Here is a 25,886-nt window from a genome sequence, read left to right on the forward strand (position 1 = left end):
CCTGGTTATCTCTGAACCACTTAACAATCCAATGTTTCCACCATATAAGTATATCCACAGCCTTGACATAAGCATACTTGTTGTACCAGTGATGGACTAAAGGACAAGATGTAAATGAAGCCTTGTAGACAGGTTGACCTTATAAGGAACACTAAAACGCATGCCAACCATGAATTTTAAATAATATAGGCAAAAGCAGTATATTTTAAGCATTTTGGTAACCAATATCTTCCAGATTGTATTCCACATTTACTTATATTATAGCTTCTAGAATGCATGGTGTAAGCATCAGTACATTACATACAGTAGCATTAAATCTACACTGTGTCCATTTAAAGGTGGCCACACAACATACAATTTTTTACATTTCTTTTCAATTCATGGATTAGAATCAATTTTTCTGATTGATTGTAATATTGAAAAATTTGACCAATGTACCACACACGTGTTCATATTTTCCCCAGTTATGGAAAAAAAATGATTGAAAACTTGCTTGGATCCTTGGGTGTGTATACCCTAAACCATTCAATTTTCATAAAAATTGATCTGAAAAAATCCACCACTCCCGATTGACTTATATTGGGAAAAAAATGTGAAATCTGATCTGATTAATTGCTCAAATAAAAACAAGCTTTCAATTGTGTTAAGGAAATCTGATCGTTTTTATTAAATTGCCTTAAAAGCAGATTATTTTATTGTATTGTGTATGGCCATCTTAACCCTGATCTTTAAATACTAATTCAATGATAGCTTGAAATTACTTATTGCAGTATATCTGTATAATGACCTAGCAGTATATCTGTATATCGTAATACCAGTTTATTTGCATTTGTTATTTTTTAACAGCTGAGTGTGATGGATTGCGGAGAAACCGCCACGCGTTCTGACAGTGAGGCGGCGGTGTCCGCGTACAGAGCGGCGGTTTCCCCGCAGCAACATGCGTCTAGTTTGTCTGGACCTAGTAGTGCACACAGATGGAGAGCTACGCGCGTGCGCGCCGCAAGACAGGCTCTTTATGCCAATAGGAGAAGGGTCAGCTGATCGAGGCGGTCAGCTGATCCCAGCTCAGCAAGTGATTGGTTGATAGGAGCTGGGCGGCGCTGTGGAGCGCTTTGCTATATATATCTCTTGCCGTTCAGTTGCTGGTTGTCTGGCGTTGCGAATACCTATGTGTTAGCACTCAGACCTTAGTCAGATCCTTCAGTGTGGTGGAACCAGGTGGACCTGGGAATCCACACTTAGCCAGTTCACTGTATTATTATCTGTGTTATTACTTAGACCAGTTCCAGGGTGTAGAGATCACGGACCTCACACCCCACACTAGGAATACTGTGTATCATCTGTGTTATTCCTTAGACCAGTTCCAGGGTGTAGAGACCACGGACCTCACACCCCAGACTAGGAATACTGTATATCATCTGTGTTATTTCTTAGACCAGTTCCTGGGTGTGGGACCACGGACCTCACACTCTAGACTAGACATTATTGGATATCTGTTTATGAATTGTAGCTCTCCTGACTTCTCTTCTGCTTTCTCATTCGGTACCTTTGCACATCTGATCTACTGTTGCCGACCCTGCCTGTTCCTGGTTACCAAATCAGTCTCCTGTCTCTGTACCTTATCTGTCTGTGTGTTGCCGACCCGGCCTGCCTGACCTTCTAGCTGTCACCCGCCCCTTGGGTGCTCAGTCCTCCTGCAGGGGTCCCCTGCTCCTCAGAGGGGGCCTTGCTGCAAAACCAGTCAGGGACTCCCCCTCCTGGAGCCTTTGACTGCAGTAGAGTCTTTCTCTACTTATTGGACCACCTGCTACCCGGTGGTAAAATTCCTACTGTTACACCAAACACTTACACGCTCAGGTGTCTAGAGGTTAGTTATACTTGGAGTATTGGCAATTCTGCAGATCCTCAATAATCAGGTATATCTGTATTCTTGGGGATACTGCAGATCACCAAGAATCAGATTCTCTCTGGTTGCTGACACCTATCGTTACATTGAGCTACAGCATTATTTGATCATGAAGGTTACTCCACAGCTGGGAAAACAATTTTCATTGCTGGTCAAGAAAGATAAAATGCTAGAAAAGATGTGTTATACTGTATACAGTATCTACCAAAAGTGACTTCACCTCTCTCATTTTTGTAAACATGTTATTAAATATTTTCATGGAACAACAATGAAGATTTGACACTTTGATACTAGGTAACTGGTCAGTAAACAGCTTGCATAACAGTGCAAATTTGCTGTCCCGTCAAAATAACTCAACAGACAGCCATAAATGTGTAAACCAACAAAAGTGAGTATACCCCTAAGTGAAGAATGACAAAGTTGTGCCCAATGTGTCAATATTTTGTTTGCCCACAATTATTTTCCAGCACTGCCTCAACTCTCCCAGGTATCGAGTTCGCTAGAGCTTATCAGGTTACCACTGGAATCCTCTTCCACTCCTCCATGACAACATCACAAAGCTGTTGGATGATAGAGACCTTGCGCTCCTCCACCTTCTGTTTGAGGATGTCCCACAGATGCTCAATAGTAGGGTTTGGGTCTGGAGACATGCTTGGCCAGTCCTACACGTTCACCCTCAGTTTCTTTAGCAAGGTAATGGTCATCTGTGTGTTTGAGCATTAATTTTGATTTAGTTATGCTTAGTTGTCTATAGTCAGCTTTGGGTAGTTTCTACAGATTGATCAGATTCTCTCTCTGAGCTTGCAGGTACTGTTTATTATGCTTTTTATACAGCTCCTGTGTTTCTATGCATGTGTTTACACCAATTTAGCAGCAGTGGATGGAAAGCCAGGAAATTACCAGAGAGCAACACTTAAATCCTGTCGTGTCTTTCATAAAGATCCCAAATCACAACTTAAATTTAGTATTTTATTCCAGTATATAAGAAAGAAATCAGATGTACAGCACAGGTTGAATGATGCTTTGGAGACAAAACAAAATTGAGGTAATTTGACAACAAAGTAAAACGGTAAGCGTGTCTTCTGAGAGCAGTATCTTCTTCTTCGATAATATTTGATCACGTTGGCATAATTCCTTAGGTATTTTAGAGTTTTGGCAAATTTCAGAGCTGTAAAAACAAGTAAAATACAGTTAGTCAGAAACTCATAAACATCATTTTATCAGCTTCCCAATGCTGCATTTGTACGATACATTATGGATGTAACACATATGGGGCAGTGGCATAGTTATTGAAAATGGTGCAATGACAGGAGACATGAATTTTTAATAGTTAAGTGCAAACGTCTAGCCTTGGAGCACATTTCCAGGCATAGATCGAAATATATCATCTGATAGATGAGTAAGCAGAGCGCTCGTACCTTTTTTGTTGAAGGCGCATTCTGCAACTAAACAACTGAGTCTGAAAAAGTGTCTTTTAATCTGAAGTAATACAGCTGGATTGGTTAATCTGAGGTTCTGCAGGTGGGACTGATGATTGTCTCTGCATTATACATATTAGGCTGCAAGGGAGTAAGACACAGGCAGAGCTGTTTGAGAATATTGCACCATATGTCTATGGAAGTGCTGCAGTAAATGGCTGGTGAAAGGCTCCTGAATCCGATTCCTGACCAGGTAGTTTAATGATGCACTGTAGTGACATATAATGAAATGCAGTAAAGTTATTCAGGATACCTACTTTTACAATCATTTCAGAAACACTTCCTTTACCTATATATTGCTGTATATTGTATGTAACCCTGCCCTCCAAGTCATGCTTAGCCTAGTCTGATTAGGAATGTGGAATTCTAACTCCCAGAGCATTCTGGGAGACCAAGTATATTTCCTACTGGCTTCTACAATGGGCAGGGCAAACACTGACTAAATTATTTAAAAATGAATATTGCAAAATACAAACAAACAATTATATTTGTTACATTATTTTCACATTAGTTCCTCTTTAAAGGTGTGTTATGTCTTGTCACTGAATGCCTGCATAAGACTAGGAAGCCATTTGTGCCTGGAGGTGAGGTTAATATGGAAGGTGTATTTTCTGAGTTCTGAATAGCAATCGGGGAACTAGCATTTTTTAAATACTTGACCACTGCAGGTTGTGTTCCCTTTATGGACCAGAGCAATTTTAACTTTCACCGCTCATCCCATTCATTTGGCAAAAACGTTATCACTACTTACCACACCAAAATGATCTAAATCTTGGGGGGGGGGGGGGGGGGTTTGCCACTAATTAGGCTTTCTTTGGGTAGCACTTTTTGCTTAGAATTGTTGTATTCTAAATGCTTTTATAGTGGAAATAATAAGAAAAAATGGAAAAAAATCATTATTTCTCAGTTTTCAGTCATTATAGTTTTAAAATAAAACGTACTACTGTGGATAAAACCCACACATTTTATTTGCCCATTTGTCCCAGGTATTACAACATTTAAAATATGTCCCTAGTGCAATGTGCTATATGTATTTTTTTAAATGTCACTTTTCTGGGGGGGGGGGGGGGGGGAGTAACTATGTTTTTTTTTTTTAAACTATGGGAATTTGAGGATGTAAAGGGTTAATTAATGGGGGATTGATTTATTTTTATTTATTTATTTATTTACATACATACATACATGTACATACATACATACACGTACATACATACAAACATGTACATACATACATACATACATGTACGTACATGCATGTGCGCACATGTATTTACGTGCATGTATGCACATGCATGTATGTACAAGCATGTATGTACATGTGTGTATGTACTGTACATGTATGTATGTACATGTAGGTATGTACTTGCATGTACATGCATGCATGTCCAAGCATATACATACATGTACCTACATGTGTATATATATATATATAGATAGATAGATAGATAGATAGATAGATAGATAGATAGACACATTTAGGAACATGCATGCATATACATGTAAATAAATATATATATATATATATATATATATATATATATATATATATATACAGACACACAGCGCAATTTCACTCTTTTCTTCTACACTAGTTTTGGACCTAAACATCTTTAGGTCCACTTTAAAAATTAGCCCCGCCCCCATCGCATGACGTCACAACGCCGCGCACTGATTGGCCACCGGGTCCCCGGAAGAATAGAGGGGACTTGGGGATCCTGGCGGCCGAAAAAGTCTACCAAAAGGTTAGGCGGAGAAGCTTAGGTCCCGCTGGCAGCGCTGATCGGCCCAGTTCAACAAAGCAGGACGCAGATTTTTGACAGCCCAACCTAAGCACGGGTTTACCGCTGCGCACATAGAAATCACAGCCCGCTCAAAGATTTCCTTCACGGACACCTGGCTGCTGTTGTGGGCAGAGGAGCAGAAAGCACTCAAGGTGAGAGGCGGAGTGGAGGAGGGTGACTGTGAAGGTGCAAGCTATAAAGCGGCGGAAGAAGATGCTGCACCTGAAGGAGGAAGAAGAGGCAGAGGGTGGCTTTGCCTTTGTTTGATACTTTTCCTCAGGTGGTCTTCCCATTGCCGTTTGTGCTTTTTCACCATGTGCCTTCGTAAGGCAGTTGTCCCTACGCGGGTCTTTGTCTTTCAACGACTTAATCTTTGATCACAGATAGTACAGAAGGCATTGTTCTCATCTGAGGCAGACACACAAAAAAACTCCACACTGCTGAGCCCTGGAATGATGGCACCTTGGTGGTGGCGTCAGCAGCTGACCTTGAAGAGCATGTTGCCTCGCTGTCCATAGGTGGCGATACATGCCGCCGGACACTGCCACCAGCTGTTTCTGATGATGATAAACTCCCCCTGCTTCTTTCAGCAACTCATCTCCTCCTATTCCTCTCTGACTCCCCCTCTGAACTGTCCCCATGTTCATCTTGTCTATTAGGATCCCACGTGACATCCATGGCAGTATCATCATCATTATCATCATCATCATTATCCTCCACAACTTCGCTTGTATCAGACACCTCCAAAACTGCACCAACAACAGGTACTTTATCATCCTCACACCTTAGGTCCATACTGGTGCCTAACTCAGACATATGAGGTGTTGGTGCAACATGCTTAGCGCCATCATCTTGTAACAAGAATGACTGTGAATCAGTTAATTCTCCACCAAATAACTCCTGCGAAGTGTCAAATGGGGCAGATGTGGTGCAAGTAGTAGCAGTGGTGGCTGCGGAGGAAGATATGTCACAGTTCCGTGCGGAAGGTGAGGAACATGAGGTGTTCTGTGTTAAATAGTCAACTACATCCTGGCAATCTTGGGAGTTAATGGCACGTGCCTTCTGAACACTGTACTTTGGTCCAGGGTCGCACAAAATCATGACACCTCGACCTAGAACAAACCTGCCGGGTGGCCTGCTTGTTGTTTTGTCCATATTGGGGGGGATGAAGTGAATACACTGACTTGACTAATACAATGTGCAGTTACACAGGTGCAATGAAAAGGTGACTGCTGGTACAACAATGAGCGGTTACACAGGTGCAGTGAAAAGGTTGCAGTGACTGCTGGTACAACAATGTGCGGATACACAGGTGCAGTGAAAAGGTTGCAGTGACTGCTGGTACAACAATGTGCGGTTACACAGGTGCAGTGAAAAGGTTGCAGTGACTGCTGGTACAACAATGTACGGACAGTGCGGTTACACAGGTGCAGTGAAAAGGTGACTGCTGGTACAACAATGTGTGGTTAAACAGGTGCAGTGAAAAGGTTGCAGTGACTGCTGGTACAACAATGTGCGGTTACACAGGTGCAGTGAAAAGGTTGCAGTGACTGCTGGTACAACAATGTGCAGTTACACAGGTGCAGTGAAAAGGTGACTGCTGGTACAACAATGTGTGGTTACACAGGTGCAGTGAAAAGGTTGCACTGACTGCTGGTACAACAATGTGCGGTTACACAGGTGCAGTGAAAAGGTTGCAGTGACTGCTGGTACAACAATGTGTGGTTACACAGGTGCAGTGAACAGGTATGCAGTGACTGGTATATAAAACTGTGTGCTGTTACACAGGTGCAGTGAAAGGTATGCACGAACTGGTATTACAAATGTGCAGCTGTCACACACACAGGTACAGTGAACAGGTATGCAGTGACTGGTATATAACACATGCGTGCTGTCATGCAGGTGCAGTGAACAGGTATGAAGTGACGGGTATCAATACAATGTGCAGCTGTCACACACACAGGTACAGTGAACAGGTATGCAGTGACTGGTATATAACACATGCATGCTGTCACGCTGGTGCAGTGAACAGGTATGCAGTGACTGGTATCAATACAATGTGCAGCTGTCACACACACAGGTGCAGTGAACAGTTATGCAGTGACTGGTATATAACACTGCGTGCTGTCACGCAGGTGCAGTGAACATGAACAGGTATGCACGGTCGGACAGGTATTACAAATGTGCAGCTGTCACACACACAGGTGCAGTGAACAGTTATGCAGTGACTGCTGGTATATAACATTGTGTGCTGTCACGCAGGTGCAGTGAACATGAACAGGTATGCACAGTCGGACTGGTATTACTAATGTGCAGCTGTCACACACAGGTGCAGTGAAAAGGTAGGCACTGAATGTGCTGGGCCTTGCACAGTATAGCAATTAGCAAGGGCCAGCTGAGACACACAGGGCTGTATAATGCAGTGTCAGTAGCACACACACACAAAAAAAAAGACTTCACAAGAACATTAGCTTTGAAAAGAGCTCTTTTTGTGGTGCTTTTCAACAACAAATATCAGCTAGGAGCAAGCTACAAGAGCCTAACTAAGCTTTCCCTATCTCTGCAGCAGGTTCCTCTCCCTTCTCTCACTTTTGCAGCAACACCGAGTGAGATAATGGCCGACGCAGCTGCCTTATATAAGGAGGGGGGGCTTCAGGAGGGAGTGCAGCGAACCACCGATGTTTGCGCGAATAAGTTTGTGGCCGAACCGTTCGGGACAACTCTAATCACCAAAACACTAGCCTATGCTTTCACAAGAGGCCAAGTAAATTCCTGTAATGAGCATGCAAATGTGATCACAGACTTGCAATAGATTCAATAGAGATTTATTTTAACTTTAGATTTTGAGTAGTAAAATAAAAATTTGGGGCAAATGAAATGTGTTTTTTTTTTTACAAAATGTCCCATTTTAAACCAAAATTGGATTATGTCAAACTCTAATAAAATGAGGATGAAAAGTGAATATACACAGTGTTTAGAGAAAAACTCATAGAAAGGGACTCCAACAAAGTTTTATTTAGTATAAGTTCTATAAACAGTATATAATTATCTCATAGGCTAATTTTCAGTTCAGGTTTGCTTTAAACATTGCTTACATTGTACCTCCGCTTTTCCTCCACTAGGAAGCAGCATATGACTTAATAAACCTTGTCCTATTCTAGCAATTAGCAACAAGATTCCTCTCTATTCTGAATCTAAAACTTAACTTTTAATATCAAAGTCTAAAAACTCGAACAATTTTACTGACTGACATACAAATATTACACTTGCAAGTATTTGCTAGGCCAGCACCGTCGGCATATAATTGGACAACCTAGATTATCCAAGGCTCATAGCAATACTGATGAATATAAAATCACACAACCCCCACCATACAACCCGACATGTTTCACTTCTAACTGAAGCTTTTTCAAGGGACAAGTGCTAAAAACGTGCAAATAGTGATAAGGTGCAATAGTACATTATAGAACAAGTATAGGTATTTAGCCTATAGGCCTAAGTCATAATGACAAACGAGTATGATGGCTGACACAGGCTTATATACCCTACCAGGGGTTGTCCTTCCCCTAACACTCCCCCTGGTCACTCCCTCCGTTCAGGGCCAGCTCTCCATTGGTTTACAGTGGTGTCACTCATGGAGTCCACCAATGGATACCCAGCAGATATAGTACCATGTAGTATAAAATGACCCTTTATAGTATAATAGCATTCCCCAAAATAAATATAAATGTACCTCTCCCCTCGAACCAGAAGAGAAATGCATCATAAGGGTGCTTCTGGCAAAGCCGTGTCCCAGCGCAGCATAAAACGCCAGGTCTCGACAAACGGGCCACCTGATTGGTTGCCCAGGTCTCCTATGCGTCATTCTGGTCTAACCAATCCAATGTATTGACAGCGGCAGGAGACATCACCAGGGCACTTCCGCATAATGCGGCGTGGAGTGCAAACGTCACACTCCTACGCCCATTGGTTAACTACAGTTTATGCGGACATACGTAGGCCAAACAGACGTTGTCATAGCAACCCTACAAAACACAGCCCCACCAGGAGAGTATGTATACAGCTTACACCCCACTAAGGCGCCACCATGTCAGTTTTAATAGCGCTCCGTGGGGAATGTAATCATAGTTGCAAACTATATAAACATCACCATATGATGTACACGTATGTAATAATGCATGCGAGGGGGGTCCACTGGCCCATACTTCAACTGGACAGAGATCTGAGAAAATATATCCCCCCTAGACCACAGATCACGTATAGGAGGGGGAAAAATCTGGGTGACACTCTAGTGCATTCGTTCCTACCGGCAAAATCTGTAAATCAAGCAGTGAACTTTAAGAAAAAGACTTGGTTAGACCATAGACTTAATGGGATGCATAGATGTGGGAAGTGTAAAACCTGCCCTCAAGTTCTGAAATGTAGCGATTTTAGTGCACCTAAGAATGGTCGGAAATTTGCTCTATTTGACTTCTATAACTGTGATTCGGAGGGGATGATCTATGCTATCCAATGCTCATGCCCCCTAATGTACATCGGAGAAACTACGAGGGCAGTAAAGACAAGGATCCTTGAACATCTGGGGGACATAAAGCACAAGAGGAATACCTCTGTGGCGCGCCATTTTAATGAAATGCATGGGGGTGATATAGATGCATTCAGATACTGGGTGATCCAGCAGTGGCATCTGGGCCCCCGTGGGGGTAACCTTGATCAAAAGCTTAGACAACTTGAATCCAGATGGATATATAGACTGGGCACCCTTAGCCCGGATGGTCTTAATGAGGGCTTTACCTTCTCACCCTTTCTATGAGTTATGTATAAATGGTAACCCCTGGTTTCCCATGCAATTGCTATGTTTACCTCTAAGTAGGTTTCTGGTTGGTTAGTTACTCCACATATTAATTCCTGCTCCTTCTACGCCCTATACCCTCCACCTCTGTATTTCTCCCCGTGGGCCTAAGAGATGAGACCCTGCCACCTATGTAATATACGTCTATGACCCGCAATACTTACCTTCCATCAGATTAACATTTGACTTGGTTTCCTTTAATAAGTGAAGAAATCTTTATGATTTATTTATTTTTTGTTGTATTTTTCTTAATAAAATCACCCCCCTCGCATGCATTATTACATACGTGTAGATCATATGGTGATGTTTATATAGTTTGCAACTATGATTACATTCCCCACGGAGCGCTATTAAAACTGACATGGTGGCGCCTTAGTGGGGTGTAAGCTGTATACATACTCTCCTGGTGGGGCTGTGTTTTGTAGGGTTGCTATGACAACGTCTGTTTGGCCTACGTATGTCCGCATAAACTGTAGTTAACCAATGGGCGTAGGAGTGTGACGTTTGCGCTCCACGCCGCATTATGCGGAAGTGCCCTGGTGATGTCTCCTGCCGCTGTCAATACATTGGATTGGTTAGACCAGAATGACGCATAGGAGACCTGGGCAACCAATCAGGTGGCCCGTTTGTCGAGACCTGGCGTTTTATGCTGCGCTGGGACGCGGCTTTGCCAGAAGCACCCTTATGATGCATTTCTCTTCTGGTTCGAGGGGAGAGGTACATTTATATTTATTTTGGGGAATGCTATTATACTATAAAGGGTCATTTTATATTACATGGTACTATATCTGCTGGGTCTCCATTGGTGGACTCCATGAGTGACACCACTGTAAACCAATGGAGAGCTGGCCCTGAACGGAGGGAGTGACCAGGGGGAGTGTTAGGGGAAGGACAACCCCTGGTAGGGTATATAAGCCTGTGTCAGCCATCATACTCGTTTGACTGTCATTATGACTTAGGCCTATAGGCTAAATACCTATACTTGTTCTATAATGTACTATTGCACCTTATCACTATTTGCACGTTTTTAGCACTTGTCCCTTGAAAAAGCTTCAGTTAGAAGTGAAACATGTCGGGTTGTATGGTGGGGGTTGTGTGATTTTATATTCATCAGTATTGCTATGAGCCTTGGATAATCTAGGTTGTCCAATTATATGCCGACGGTGCTGGCCTAGCAAATACTTGCAAGTGTGATATTTGTATGTCAGTCAGTAAAATTGTTCGAGTTTTTAGACTTTGATATTAAAAGTTAAGTTTTAGATTCAGAATAGAGAGGAATCTTGTTGCTAATATTGTAAATCAGGTTCTGTTGCGCCTATTCTAGCAATGCCTTATTTATAGTGCTATACTAGCTCATGCACTTACTACTATTTGTGTTTATTATTTTTAGAGATGGGCCGAACCTCCGATTTTCGGTTCGCGAACCATGTTCACGAACCTTCGCGGAAGGTTCGGTTCGCGGAAAAGTTCGCGAACCGCAATAGACTTCAATGGGGATGCGACCTTTGAAAAATAGAAAAAATTATGCTGGCCACAAAAGTGATGGAAAAGATGTTTCAAGGGGTCTAACACCTGGAGAAGGGCATGGCGGAGTGGGATACATGCCCAAAGTCCCGGGGAAAAATCTGGATGTGACCCAAAGCAGCGTTTTAAGGGCAGAAATCACATTGAATGCTAAATTGCAGGCCTAAAGTGCTTTCAAACAGCTTGCATGTGTATACATCAATCAGGGAGTGTAATTAGAGTTCTGCTTCACCCTGACACACCAAACTCACTGTGTACCGCACTGCAAACAGCTGTTTGCGTAGTGACGGCCGTGCTGGACTGGTGCGCACCTTGGGAAGAGTGTAGGCCGTGGCGGTTTTCAAGCCCATATGGTCGCCGGGCTGTGGTAGCTCAATGATAGAACAACAGTGACTGTCCAGCTGATCAAATTTGGTCTGACCACAATGAAGCAACGACCTTATTATCTTCTTGTATGTAGATAGGCATAGGTAGGAGTCCCAGTATAGGTAGGTAGGCATAGGTAGGAGTCCCAGTATAGGTAGGTGGGCATAGGTAGGTCCCCTAGTATAGGTAGGTAGGTAGGTGCCCCCGTATAGGTAAGTAGGTGCCCCAGTAGTTAGGTAGGCATAGGTAGGAGTCCCAGTATAGGTAGGTAGGCATAGGTAGGAGTCCCAGTATAGGTAGGTAGGCGCCTCAGTAGTTAGCTAGGCATTGGTAGGAGACCCAGTAGAGGTAGGTAGGCATGGGTAGGCGCCTCAGTAGTTAGCTAGGCATAGGTAGGAGACCCAGTATAGGTAGGTAGGCATAGGTAGAAGTCCCAGTATAGGTAGGTAGGCATAGGTAGGTCCCCTAGTATAGGTAGGTAGGTAGGTGTCCCCGTATAGGTAAGTAGGTGCCCCAGTAGTTAGGTAGGCATAGGTAGGTGTCCCAGTATAGATAGTCAGGCAGGGCCTGGCTGGCACAGTAATAACAATTACCAAGGTCCAGCTGCAACAGATAGGGCTGTATAATGTCAGTGAGCAACACACACAAAAAAAAACATCAGGAGAACATTAGCTCTCAAAAGAGCTGTTGAGGGGTGCTATAAAAGCAATAACAATCAGCCAGGAGCAAGCCAAGAGCCTAACTAATCTTTCCCTAGGAGAAAAAATGTGCAGCAGCTCTCCCTAGTCTGTCTATTTGCAGCAGGCACACGAGTGAGTGTCATGGCCTGCGAGCCTGCCTTATATAAGGGGGGGGGGGGCTCCAGGGCTTAGTGTAGCCTGAATGGCTACAATGTGCCTGCTGACTGTGATGCAGAGGGTGAAAGTTGACCCTCATAGTGCATTATGGGGCGAATCGAACTTCCACAAAAGTTCGCGAACCACCGAAGTTCGCCTGGAACCGTTCGCCGGCGAACCGTTCGGCCCATCTCTAATTATTTTAAGTACTGTAGCTATTTCTTTTGTATAAGACAATTTCTTTGCATTGAGCCAAGCCTATATTTTTTTTCTTAGCATACTAAAATAGTTAGTGAAAGATCTACACTCCTACATAACTAAGTCCATCTTTTTATAGCTTCACGTTAAAGCTTTATGTTCCAAGCCACTGTTTCTAGACCATGCATGCGCTTCTTTAACAAGGACAATTTTAGCAGCAGATGCTTTTCCTTGATAAAGAGGTCCTGTGAGAAACTCTGCCCTGCAATCAAATCTCCCATAGAAAGGCATTCCCTGATCAGTGTGTGCCCTACTGCCCTGTATAGGGCCCTCTTTTAAAATAGATTGTTTGAAAGACTTTATTTTTCTATTTAATCTAACATCTGGTGAAGTTAAAATCTATAAATTGTATTATGTATAGTGTAGTTTAAGTGAGGATGGACAGAGCTTCACATTAAATGCTTAGTATTACAAAGAGCACACCCAAGAATAAGTAAAGGCTTAGCTGCTGGTGCTATATCACGACTTTGCACTTATTCGCATTGCTATTAGAAATCCCACTGTATTTAATCTGCCTGGTTGCAGTGCCATTAGCTATATCTAGAAAATCTACAGACATACAGTATATGCCAGTGTACATTTGCAGTGGCTTAGACCCATTATATGCGGAAAAGGATTAAGATGAAATGAGGCCCTAGGTAAGATACAGATAAGTCCCTGTTATCCAGAACTCAGGCAATCGGAAGTCTCAACTAACTGGCATGCCTGAGGGCCATAGGCATAGCAATCACCCCTGACATCACAGGGGGGCCCAGAGGCTTTGGGGGCCCTCCTCATCCCTCTCCCCAACCGCAGGTGCAGCCAATTAGCAAATAAATCTCCCTATTCACTCACAAGAAGGAACATGTGGGAACACTCTCTGCTGCCATTCTCTGGATCACATGGGGTTCAGGCACTAAGGAGGCCCCATGCTATCATTTTTGCAGGGGGGCCCTATTAAGTCTAGTTATGCCCCTGCTGAGGGGATAACTGGGATTGTGCTTTGGGGAGTTTTTAGGGCATTAAATACTTACCAAGCCTCTGGGTAATACACAGAGGATGATGGAAAGCCGCTAGGAGCTACAGGATGGTTAGAAGATGCCTGCTCAATAAGTATTTTATGCTGCATGGGGTGGGAGGTTGTTGCTCAGAGTACAGGGAAAAATGCCGCGGAGAAAAAATGGCGCACAGAGCTGCCGATAGATCATTAAAAACGCTATTTATCGTTTGATGTGGAATACATCAAAACGATAAATATTGTTTTAATCATTTCAAATTTTATTTAACCGCTGGGACAGTGGACACAGTCTAGCTGCTGGGAGAGTCTGATGGTGATGGGACATGGTGGTAGATGAGCCCAGACAGGGCGGCCAGGCAGCATTCCCACAGCACACATTGTCCCATCACTTGTACTCACCGCTGCTCGCCTGGCCAGTCAGAGTTGAAACGGAGGTCTAGCCCATGGCTGAACTTCCAAGAATGGCGGCCCTTTATGTTACAGTACTGCGGCTCTAAGATCATAGGCTGCCTGGAGGAGAGACCAGCACCAGTCCAGGACCGAACTGAGTTGACCCGCATTGGTGGGGGTTGAGAATGGGACAAGCACTGGAAGCCGGGCACACAGGAGAGGAGCGCAGCGCAGGTTCAATACTGCACAGAGCACTGGGGAAGCTGTGCCTGGAGAGGTGCAGCAGAACTGCACAGATGAGGATTAGTAGCACGCCGGAGGTCCAGTACACTGGGCTCCAGATGAGAACACGCTCCCAGCGCCTGCTGCCACCCAGATCAGAGAAGCATCCAGCGGGGCTATAAGCGCCGCACACAGCGCTGTGGAGGAGGCAGTCTGCAGGTTGAAGCACAGTCCATGCCCACAGTGCCCAGAGTAGGACAAATAGAAACTTTCTGGTGTGCCATTGAAAAGCACGGTAAACGTAATGTACCGTTTTGAAGTGCCCTGCGCCATAATTCCCCCCCCCCCCCTGCACTTAAATAGCAGCTGTGCGCCACAATGTTGCACTAAATTATATTTACCGTGCTTTTTAATGGTGTGCCAGAAAGTTTCCGTTGCGGTGTGCGCCATCCCCCCCCCCCCCCTGCACTTAAATAGCAGCTGTGCGCCACAATGTTGCACTAAATTATATTTACCGTGCTTTTTAATGGTGTGCCAGAAAGTTTCCGTTGCGGTGTGCGCCATTTTTTTCTGCTCCGGTTGCTCAAGCAATCGGCAAGCACATGTATCTAGCATGAGGTAAGTGTGCACTACGGAGCTGCCTGTCTTCGGGGAAGACTCCTGTGGCGGAGGAGAGCAGTCTCCAACCAATCGATCAGAGACTGCTAACGGGGGAGACAGCGCTGGAACCAGAGCCGGATTAAGGCTAAATGGGGCCCTAAGCAAAGTAACTGATCTGCCCCCCCCCCCCCATCATGTCTTAATAGAATGAAAAGGTGCAGCTGCTGTATGCACAGCAACATGCCGCACACACCAGGGCAGCCGCGCTACTGGTTGCTTTGGACAACAGCCCACTTTCCTCTGCGGGTGCACAATGCACGGAATAGCTGTGGCAACTTGGAGCCCATCTGTCTCCTCTAGAGTGCTGCCATTCTGTTACTACTACTATTACTACTTCCTACTTCCTGTCTGATCTGAGAATCAGGAAGTTCAGTGCTAGCGGCGGCCCTGTAGAGGAGACAGATGGGTTTTGGATGCCGGGACCTCTATTGCTTGGATCACGGATACTGTATGGGAGTGGGCATTTTATCATCTGCTGCTATCATTCTTGCCCGCTGCAGCTGGGGTTCTCTGTGGGAAAGGAGGGAGGAGCGGGCAGTGGCAGAGCGCACAGTAGCAGGAGGAGGACCCAGGAGGAGAGCCCGGCTCTGAAGATAATCATCAGCGGGCAGTGTCTTTTGACAGGATTGCAAGGGCTGGATTATGTGCTGATGGGGTCCCTTTGACTCTGAATGGGGGGCCCACAAGCGACTGCTTCTGTTGCCTGGTTGGTAATCCGGCCCTGGCTGGAACTGGGATCCAGGAGAGGAACGGAAAGGCTTTATAGGACACAGAGTCTTCTCTTAAAGTAAGATCTGTTTTTTTTATTTTAAATTGGCTTCAGGCTCACTTTACCTTAACCGTACATTCCGTGAAGAGCAAAGAAAAGAGTGTCATATGTTTTCCAGTACAGTTAGAGTTAAGAAACTTCAGTTGCTATCTATGCAAAAGAGCTCTTCTCTGAACTCTTTGACCCAACTTGGGTTGAAGACAGTCCTGTTTTCTTAAGCACTTAAACAACCAAGAAACAGTGAGAGATCGCTTAACAAAAGGTTTAACTGCAGGAAAGTTCAAAAGGTCATTAGCTCTGCCCTGTTTTATAGTTAAAAATATAGAGTGTGGTTTGTAAACTGAAAATATGACAGAATGATGCGGTGTTATAAAAAAAAACAGCTATATAACTGAAAATAAAAATATGAGACTTTACATTGCTACCAATTTTCTATTCATTATCTGTACTACACATACAATTCAGTATATCATAAGGGTTTTTTTTGCTTCAAGTTTGCTTTAATCATTTTACTGACAGATGTAAAAAAAGTTACACATCTATGACATTTTTTTTCTTTTTATAAAGTTGCTTCTAAATATACTGTAATGTGCAGACAGAAGAAATCGATCTGCATACTGGAAATGCTGACTAGGAGATCTATTGTAGTATCAGTGCTTTACAGATAAGAGCAAAATCCCTAATGCATTTCCACTCTTCAGTGCTTACTCATAGGACACCTGGATGTGTGTGTATGCAGTATGGATGGCCAGTTGAACGACTTTTCCTTTTTCTAATATTATTTGATAAAGAAATATTTTAGCTAAAGATATATTATGCAAAAATAATTATTTTCTTACCTTTGTGTCACTTGATGATGACTGGGATCGCTGCTGCCATAACATTCTTTTTGTGGCCACATCGCCTGTCTTGATTTCCTATAAGCACATATTACATAATATTGTATTTATATTCCCATTGAGTATTTTTGGGCAACTTGTGATAATAACTAGAGATGTAGTGAACTGTTCGCCGGCGAACGGTTCCAGGCGAACTTTGGGGGTTCGCGTTCGCCTGCACCAGGCGAACTTTTGCGGAAGTTCGATTCGCCCCATAATGCTCTATTGAGCAAAACTTTGACCCTCTACATCACAGTCAGCAGTCACATTATTGCCAAACACACTGCTCTCACTGCTGGAGGCCCACCACACAGTTAGACCTGGGTTCGATTCCCAGCTATGGTATGTAAACTGTTTTTTGAAATAGTATAATTCCCTGGCAGATGAGACCCTCCTCCCTCCGGTAGGAGGGAGGAGGGAATAGGTAGAAGGGTAGAAGGGTGGAGGGTGGAGGGAGGAGGGTGGGCCTCCAGGTATTAGAGCCCTTGAAACATGTTTTCTATCATTTTTCCCGCCAATAGAATTTTTTCAAATTTTCAAAGTTCGCCTCCCCATTGAAGTCTATTGCGGTTCACGAACTTTTTCGCGAACCGAACCTTTCGCGGAGGTTCGCAAACAGGGTTCGCGAACCGAAAATCGGAGGTTCGCGACAACCATTTATATTTTTCCAAACAACTATGGAAAGTAAAATATATGCCACTTACTTTTGGGCCAGAAGCAGAGCTGCTTGGTAGCAGTTTGTTGCTCCATTGGCTGATACGTGACGTGACAGATCCTGGAAGAGTCAGATCCTGAAGAATAAACAATAGGGGTTCCTTAAAATTTTTTATAATGATATCATGTGCTTTGGAGCAAAAATTATACCATTTATTGACCTAAACTAAGAACACAAGTTTTCCAAACCCCTTGATTATGAAGACACCTAAAACATTTTAAAAGCTTGCTTTTCAGTCTACTCAGTCAATAAACTGTACCATCCTTGCTACAAATATTTCGCTTCATCACTGTTGCTGAATGGCTTGATCATGTTAAACTGTTTTCCATGGGTTTTGGGTAATGGGTTTTGAGCATGTAAAACATTACAAGATATAAAAATACATATTTGTTCTAAAAACCTATATTAGCATCACAGAATCTTCTGCAAAGAAATTACTAAAGTGCTAGAGTTTGGGGTTGTGCCAGATAGCCTTACTTCAGCAAATTGCAGAAAGCCCCTAGCCCACTCCCTGCTGTACTGAGAATAAGACCCCTTTTAACAAGCATCTGGCTATATTACAATGTCAAAGGGATGGCAATACAAACATTTATACATGCGCAGATGACATTGTATTCTATCTGAATGATGTACACCCCACTGTCCTGGACTTGGTGAGGGAACTGGTGAATTCAAAGTAAATCATTTCAAAGTTAAAGACCAGCTTTAACCCTGTATTGAACTTCATTCTAATTAGTAGCTGATACTCAATTTACCACGAGAAATCGTTACTTTTCTGTAATAGTTCACCAGGAACATCTGTATGGCTAATATTGTGATGAAACCTCTCCCAAATTGTGATTTATTTATTTTTTAGCCTAGGCTATGACAGTTTCCTGGCTGTGAACCTCGTTGCATAATGAGAGATAAAAACTTTTAGCCTATCACATTGCTAGTGGGCGTGTTTATAGATAAGGGCAATTTGTGCTCTTTGGGTTTTTTCATGCCTGTCAGCACTAAAGATGATGACCTGCAGGTTCACAGAGGATCAAACAACATGAATGAATTACATGTCGAGTATCAATCCTTTCTTGATCTATCTTCTAATTTTGAACGTCTCACTTTGGTATGTCCTGATGTATTTTTTCCCTACTACTATCTTTCAGTAAAGTAGCTCCTTAGTCTCTTTCTGAATATTAACATTCCTTTGAAATCCTGGCAATAAACTGTAGAGTTCAGCTATATCTATATATGATGGACATATTGCTAGTTATATTTAGGATTTGCTAAACATCATAATTCATGATGTTTTGGAAGTTTTATATGACTTAATAAATGCTTAGTTTGTGGCTTTAATTTTTAGTAAAAAAAATGTTGCCATAAGAAAACATTCAATTAAAATGCTTTTCCAGTCTAATCATACACGCATCGATTTTCTGATTAGATTCTCTGCAGATTCCTCAGCTTGGAATCGATTCCCCTGCTTGGAATCGATTCCCCAAAATGCCAGAAAGTATAGATCGTACAAGATGGAAAACGTAGGTTGATCAGGGGTGGGGTGAGAACATTTGTAGAATGATGACCTATAACATTGTACTACATTGAACAGTGCAATGCTGCAGTTCCATTGATTTTCAATAGATTCCCTACTGGATGTGCAGTGTGTGGTAGGAATCGATTCCTTCTGAACAATTCTTTTCAGAAAGGAATCGAACATCTTGGAACATTGGTTGAAAATCTATATGTCTATGGCCAACTTTGCTCAGAATCTTTATAAAGTATGGTCACCTTTCTCATCAAAGCTATCAAAGTAAAACAAAATAAAAAAACATAAACTCATGTTTATTTTAAAAAAAGTCTATACCAGACGGTTAAAGTGTACTGTTAAAGTATACATAAATTAAAAAAAAGAATTCCTTTTTACATGGAGTTATTTTTATATGGTCAGAAGCACACACAAATAAGAGGTGCAGATTTATCAAAGCAACACACACAGTGTGATGCTTATAGAGTTGTAATATACACTTAAAGAGACACTGAAGCAAAAAAAAAAAAAATTATGATATAACGATTTGTATTTGAAGTACAGCTAAGAAATTAAACATTAGGAGCAGAGACATGAGTCTAATATGTTTCCAGTACAGGAAGAGTTAAGAAACTCCAGTTGTTATCAATGCAAAAGAGGCACTGAGCTCCACAACTTTCGAAGTGGCAGAGAGCTCTGTCTTCTGAAGCTTGTTATCTCAACTGTCAGTCACTGTACTTCTTTTTCTCTGCAGATGACAGTTCAAAAGTTCACTGGCCTGCTCTGTAAAATCATTTAGAATGCTGAGTAGTGTGTAAACTGTAAATATTAGAGAATGATGCAATGTTATAAAAAAGCTATGTGACTTAAAATAAAACTATGAGTATATTCTCTTTGCTGCTAATGTTCTAGTAATTATCAGTACTACACAACCCATTAATTATATCATAATTTTTTTTTCCGCTTCACTGTCTCTTTAAGGGTCTGATATTTAAAGTGTACATCTGGTGCAACTTAAAAAACAAGAGGTATGCTAATGCTGCTAAGTTATAACTACCCGGCACATCATCTTTGTAAAGAATCTTCACTGGAGCCCCGTATCAGCCAGATTCCAGCACTTAGCTCCGCCCTCTTACATAAAATGACATAGGCCTTTCTCTATGTGAAATATAGAAAGACAGAGACCTTTCTGTGCAAGTGGGCAGAGCTACATGCCAGTAGCCAGCTTATACAGGGCTCTGGTTGCTACACAGACAAGGTGCCAGATAGGTATAACATAGCAGATTTAGCATGCCTTATGTTTTTTTTAGTTATACCAGAACTATGCTTGAAGTGGGAAAAGGGAAATATGTACCATTTATTGTGAACCTCCTGCCAATAACCTGGGGATATCTCACCTTTCGTGAACCACTGGATTTTGTAGAATTTTCTTCTTCCTTTTCAAAGACACTTCTCTTACTGGCAACATCCGATGGAACAACCGAAACCCGATTGTGAGAAGATGGTATTCTGACACTTGCAGATTTCTGAAAACAGATTACAACCAGAAAGACCAATCAAACTAAAAGCTAAACTAACTGCTCAGAGGTCATAAGTTTACATTAAATGTTAGACCACTAGGGTAGAGATTTAGGCTACGTTTCCAGTAGTGCGGTGCGATTCCATTGCAGAATATGTGTAAACGCATGAAGAGATTTCGTAGGTGTTTGTATGCAAATTTTAACGCAAATTCACATGGAAAATTTGCATAATGAAAACGCATGCTATTTTGGAAACAAGCCCACTGACTATTATTGGCTATGCGAATCTGCAAGCAGAAAATGCATGCAGATTCGCTCTAGTGGAAATGGGCCCTTCATTTAAAAGATATGTAGTGTAAATGCATTCTACTATGGTTTCTAATGGTAGTGCAAAAAAAGAAATCAACTAGAGGAAGCAGATGGTATGATGCCTGAAGTGATCATATGTGACTGTTTCAACACTTTGTCTGAAACAAGAAATAAAACAATACAGAGGGAGGGGTTGGGGGGGTCGGGGGGGGGGGGGGGCAATCCTTAAGCATCCTTGGGAGAGTGCCACTGGCCACGGTCGGCCCAGGTTGGTTGTCGGCCATTTGATGTGCTTTTGCTATGGTGTTTCTTGTAAGTGTATTTTAGAAGTGTTGGCTATTTTCAATCAAGTTTTGCAAGATCAGGGCCTCTTATTTTTCTTATTTTGTTTTACAGTTTACATACACCTTAATAAAACCAGATCCTACGATCTGGCCTATTGATCTTTATTGTTTTTTTTTATTATTATTAAGATTTTATATTATCCAGGTTAGTAATCTTTATGCCTTTATTGGTTGAGTTTGTTTGTATCCCCTGACCATTCAGCACCAGTTTTATGTTCCTTATTGAATACAATATTGTTTTTATCATCTCTGTGTCAGTAAATGCTATATGGATGAGGTATGAATTAAAAAAGGCTAATTTGCCTGGTAGACATTCTGACTTTTTTCATTTCCCACAGAAAACCTTTCAGTTTTGGGAGTTTTGGAGCTTACCAGAGTTCCTCGAAGAGCTTCTCCAGCCACAGAAATAGGATAGTAGTACTTACCAATGCTGACATCCATGACTATTTACCATTATATATGGATTTTTTAAACACAAATAACAGTATAAGTTCTCTCTCTTCTCTTGCCTCACCCTGTTTCTTGTTTCCTGCAGGTTTGTTTTTGTTTTAGAAAGTCACAGGATGCATTTCTATATTCACGTCTGAGTGTTTTCTATTGTCCAGGCAACCTGAACTAAATCTGTGTATAATTGATCCTATCTCTGCCAAGGTATGTGTAGCCAGATTACATATTTTTACCAGGTTACACTGTCAGGTCACCAACAGAGCTGCAGAATCTACCATCTAATCAAGGTTGTTATCTTGCTCCTTTTCAATGCAGAAAGGTGATTTTGAGGAAGAAATAACAGCTGGTGCAGACACTAAAGGGTTATCACTGCCTCTGCCAGAAGACTGGCAGTGCCAACATTCCAGATCCCTGACAGTAAAGCCTTGTACACATGAGGATGGTAGTTATCCTTGAGAATCGGGACTTTATTCCTGTGGGCAACAGACACATTGCTAGTCTGAAGGCTAATGACATGTCCCAGATTATTTCCAGCAGCCATAGCCTTTACTCTGCAGTGATCCTCGACCCACACAGCAACCTTATCAGCCAGGATCAGCGAGGTGAAAATAGCAACCCTCTCCCCCTACTGCCTTCCACAGGCCATCCAGCTGATCATAATAACATCGCTACTCTGTTTATGTAAAGATGTTCTGCCAGGGAGTGCATCAGCACCAATGGGGTGAAGAGTCATGACAGGATGGCCCCTCCTATTGGCTGGCTCCTTTGCCTCTTATAGTTTACTGCATGTCTTAGGTGTAGCTACTGACAGCTGGTCTTAAAAACAGACCATTCTTACATGTTTTACTGAATGCTCTAATTTTTGCAAATTGACATTTACTGACATGTGTTGAGGTAGTTGCCGTGCAAGTCGGTAATTTGCCTCACTGGTTGGTAATTTTACTTTTTCATGTGGCAACAGGTTTATAGAATTAAATGTTTGGTAAAAGCAGTGGGTTTTTTTTTGCATTTCCAAATGCGGTAATGCTTTAGGAATTGAGGACAATGTCAGCAAGGACATACTGTATTTTTCAAACTGTAAGGCGCTCCTGACCATAAGACGCACTTAGGTTTAGATGACAAAACCTAGGGGGAAAATTTATATATATTTTAAATCTGGTGCATCCATGGTGAAGGGGCATCTTGTGGATTATGTCCCCTTTGTACCTCATGCCCCCTTGTACCTCTTGTGTCACCCTGTGTTCTCCTCTGTCCCCCTTGTGTCCTCCTGTGTCCACCATCTCTACCCCTTTGTGGCCCCCTGTGAACTCTGTTCAGGGAGTTCCCGACATTGTGGCGGTTTGGAGATTCGTATTGGCAGGCGTTTACAAGTCAGGAACGACCTGCATTTTGACTATAAGATGCAGTGACTTTTTCCTCCACTTTTTTATAGTCCAAAAAATACAGTATATGATATCCAATATTTATAGTTAAGGCAGTATTCCATTTACCATGATTACTGTATTTCATATATTAAAGAAAGTGCCCACTTGTAAATGTATCAGATATTATATACACCTTCATTTATGTTCCTACAGTATTTACTGTGTTTCATCAGTCTATTAACATCAGGCTGAAACCTGATTGGTTGCTTCACTGTTGCACCAGTGCTCTTGATGAATCGAAATCCTTCTTCTTTCTTTTTCAGCTACATATTTATATTGTAAAGGGCACAGTGGTTGCACAGGGGGCAGAGGGACACTGTGGACACAGGAGCACAGAGGGAGACACTGGAGACACAGTATTCTATTGGAGGCACAGTATTCGATTTATATACAAATTAAACTTAAACTTAAGAACAGACCTATAGTTCCTGTCTCATTCATTAAATGGGACTACCTGTATTTAGTAAAGGGTGCAATAATGTAAACTCCAATTAACAAAATATGTTGATGGTGGTATTCTATGTAAATACATGTTTAAAGAAATGTGGCATGAAATATACCTGTATTGCTGAAGCATATTTATCAACTCGATCTTCTAGTTTTCGACTGCGCAAAGATAGCCTTAAACTGGATCTATACAGAAAGAAAATTGATGGTTGTAGACAAAATGCATAAAACTGCCTTACAGTGAATATTGAGTTACAGCTGTCAAAAATGCCACGTAACTATACAAACACGACTAAATAATTTATAGATTAATATTGAAAATATAAGCAATTTTATTCATTTATATATATTTAGTAAAGTTCCTCTTTACACTGAAAATACGAATGTGAGACTGCAGGAAAGTTCTATTTACTCTTTCTTCTACACATACATCTCACCAGTTTATTTTGAGTTCAGGTTTGCTTTTTACTCAGCCCCCAATATTTAGAGCTGACAGATCACTTTAACCTCCTTGGCGGTATCCCCGAGTCAGGCTTATGGCGGAAAACCACCACTCAGAGTGGTAACCCTGAGCCTGACTCGTTCTGCTGCTGGGAGCTCTATGCAGAGTTTATCTCGCAGTGGGCATTATAACTCACCTCCCCTGGGATCCAGACATCGGTAGCCATTCTCTTTCCTGTCCTCAGATGCTCTGCATCCCTCTGGTGAGATCGCCGTTTTGTCATCATGACGACAGACGGCAATCTTAATAAAGAGTTACAGCACCACCCAAAGAACGTAGAGAAAATTGCAGTGCTAGATTCCAAGAAGATGAGTAAATGCTGGGCTGCCACAGATCTCAGTACAGTATGATTATGTCCAGATTTTAGGGTTTGAAAGCATGATCAAAATGTTCACTGCTTTCAGACCCTAAAATCCAGAAATAATCATACTGCCAGGGAGGTCTAAGCAGAACTGAAATATTGTTCAAAATATCAATAAAAAACACACCACCGGCTTCACCATTTCTCCCTTTAAACAGTCATGTAATTTTTTCTGGCCTTCTGTGTTCCTGTCAAGATGGCCGCGATCTATAACTACCTCCAGGGCAAAGTGCATGTTCACTTACTGCTGCACCTGTGCACGAGAGGACTCCAGCACTGAGCATGCTCAGTTTCTCCTCTTGTGCGCTCAGAACTTTCATCCTGCTCGTTCAAGCATGGCGCCGGCTACCCTGGGCTGAATTAATGAGCACGGAGGGGCCGTGGATTGGCGGAGACAGGGAGCAGACGCAAGCAAAAGAGATCACACAGACAGCAGAGCACTGTCACCTATTATAGTAGAGCTTAGCGATATGCACCAACCTGCGAATGAAACCCCCATCCTCCTCGTCCACGCTCTGAGATTTTGTCTGGAAGAGAGCAGATGACCAAAAATGTAAAATACTATAGCAAATAAATCAATTGTACCTTTTCAATAAATGTAACCATATCACTTACCCGGACAGAGCTACTAAGAGGACCGAGCCGCACAAAGGATGTTGCTGTTTGTTGAGGACTGGGGTGGTTGTTCTTCAGAAGGAAAAACGATACATATCAATTACATTTTTGTATTTGCACCAAAATGGGTTACAAAAAAATTGTCTAGTAAAAAAATGAACCTGATCCACACCTTTCCCTTTCATTGTTGCAGACATGTTTCACAGCCTATGGGCAGTAGATGAGCACATATGAAACAAAATATGACTGCCAGATCACCTGCAACTGTTTGACAAGGTTTCATGCTAAAATAGGTGAGATAAGCTAGTTGTAAACATAGGCATCTGTGATGAGGTCATCCCGTAAAATCTGTCTAGTGCACGTGGATAATAGGTTAACAATTAAAGTGACCATGTCCTGGATACATGCATAGGGTTCCAGCATTATATCCTGAGGCAGAAGTAAGAAGAAGCATGGATTTTGTTTCTTACCTACAACATGTTTCTTTTTTTTTATCTAGCCATAGTGCCATAGTGATCTCCTAATAAGTGGTTGGGTCAAGCTGAACATGTTCAGGGCCGGCGCTACCATTAAGGCAAAGGAGCCAGCTGCCCCAGGGCCCCAGAGTTTGTAGGGGCCCCCAGTGGCTACAAGAGGAAAAAAAATGTTTTTCAAATCGGCCTTATAGTTTTTGAGAAAATCGATTTTAAAGTTTCAAAGGAAAAAAAAAAGAAATACACATTTAAAAACCTGCCGACTTTAATGGTTAATAGCAAATCCACTTTAAATGCTAGAAACCCTA

General features: G+C 42.2%; 1 protein-coding gene across 2 annotated transcripts in view; it reads right to left on the reverse strand.

Annotated features, from left to right (window-relative positions):
- Positions 1 to 2,861: 2,861 nt before the first annotated feature.
- The window catches only part of LAD1 (ladinin 1), a 147,209-nt gene continuing 124,184 nt past the window's right edge, over positions 2,862 to 25,886 (reverse strand). For both annotated transcript variants that reach the window (XM_068269457.1, XM_068269456.1), the window contains exons 13-19: positions 25,106 to 25,177; positions 24,971 to 25,017; positions 23,741 to 23,813; positions 20,534 to 20,662; positions 17,622 to 17,708; positions 16,879 to 16,956; positions 2,862 to 3,074 (exon numbers count right to left, since the gene is read on the reverse strand). In XM_068269457.1, the coding sequence (XP_068125558.1) occupies positions 3,069 to 3,074; positions 16,879 to 16,956; positions 17,622 to 17,708; positions 20,534 to 20,662; positions 23,741 to 23,813; positions 24,971 to 25,017; positions 25,106 to 25,177 (492 nt within the window). In that variant the 3' untranslated portion in view covers positions 2,862 to 3,068. The remainder of the gene's footprint in view (positions 3,075 to 16,878; positions 16,957 to 17,621; positions 17,709 to 20,533; positions 20,663 to 23,740; positions 23,814 to 24,970; positions 25,018 to 25,105; positions 25,178 to 25,886) is intronic.

This window comes from Hyperolius riggenbachi, chromosome 2 (assembly GCF_040937935.1).
Source record: "Hyperolius riggenbachi isolate aHypRig1 chromosome 2, aHypRig1.pri, whole genome shotgun sequence".
NCBI lineage: Eukaryota > Metazoa > Chordata > Amphibia > Anura > Hyperoliidae > Hyperolius > Hyperolius riggenbachi.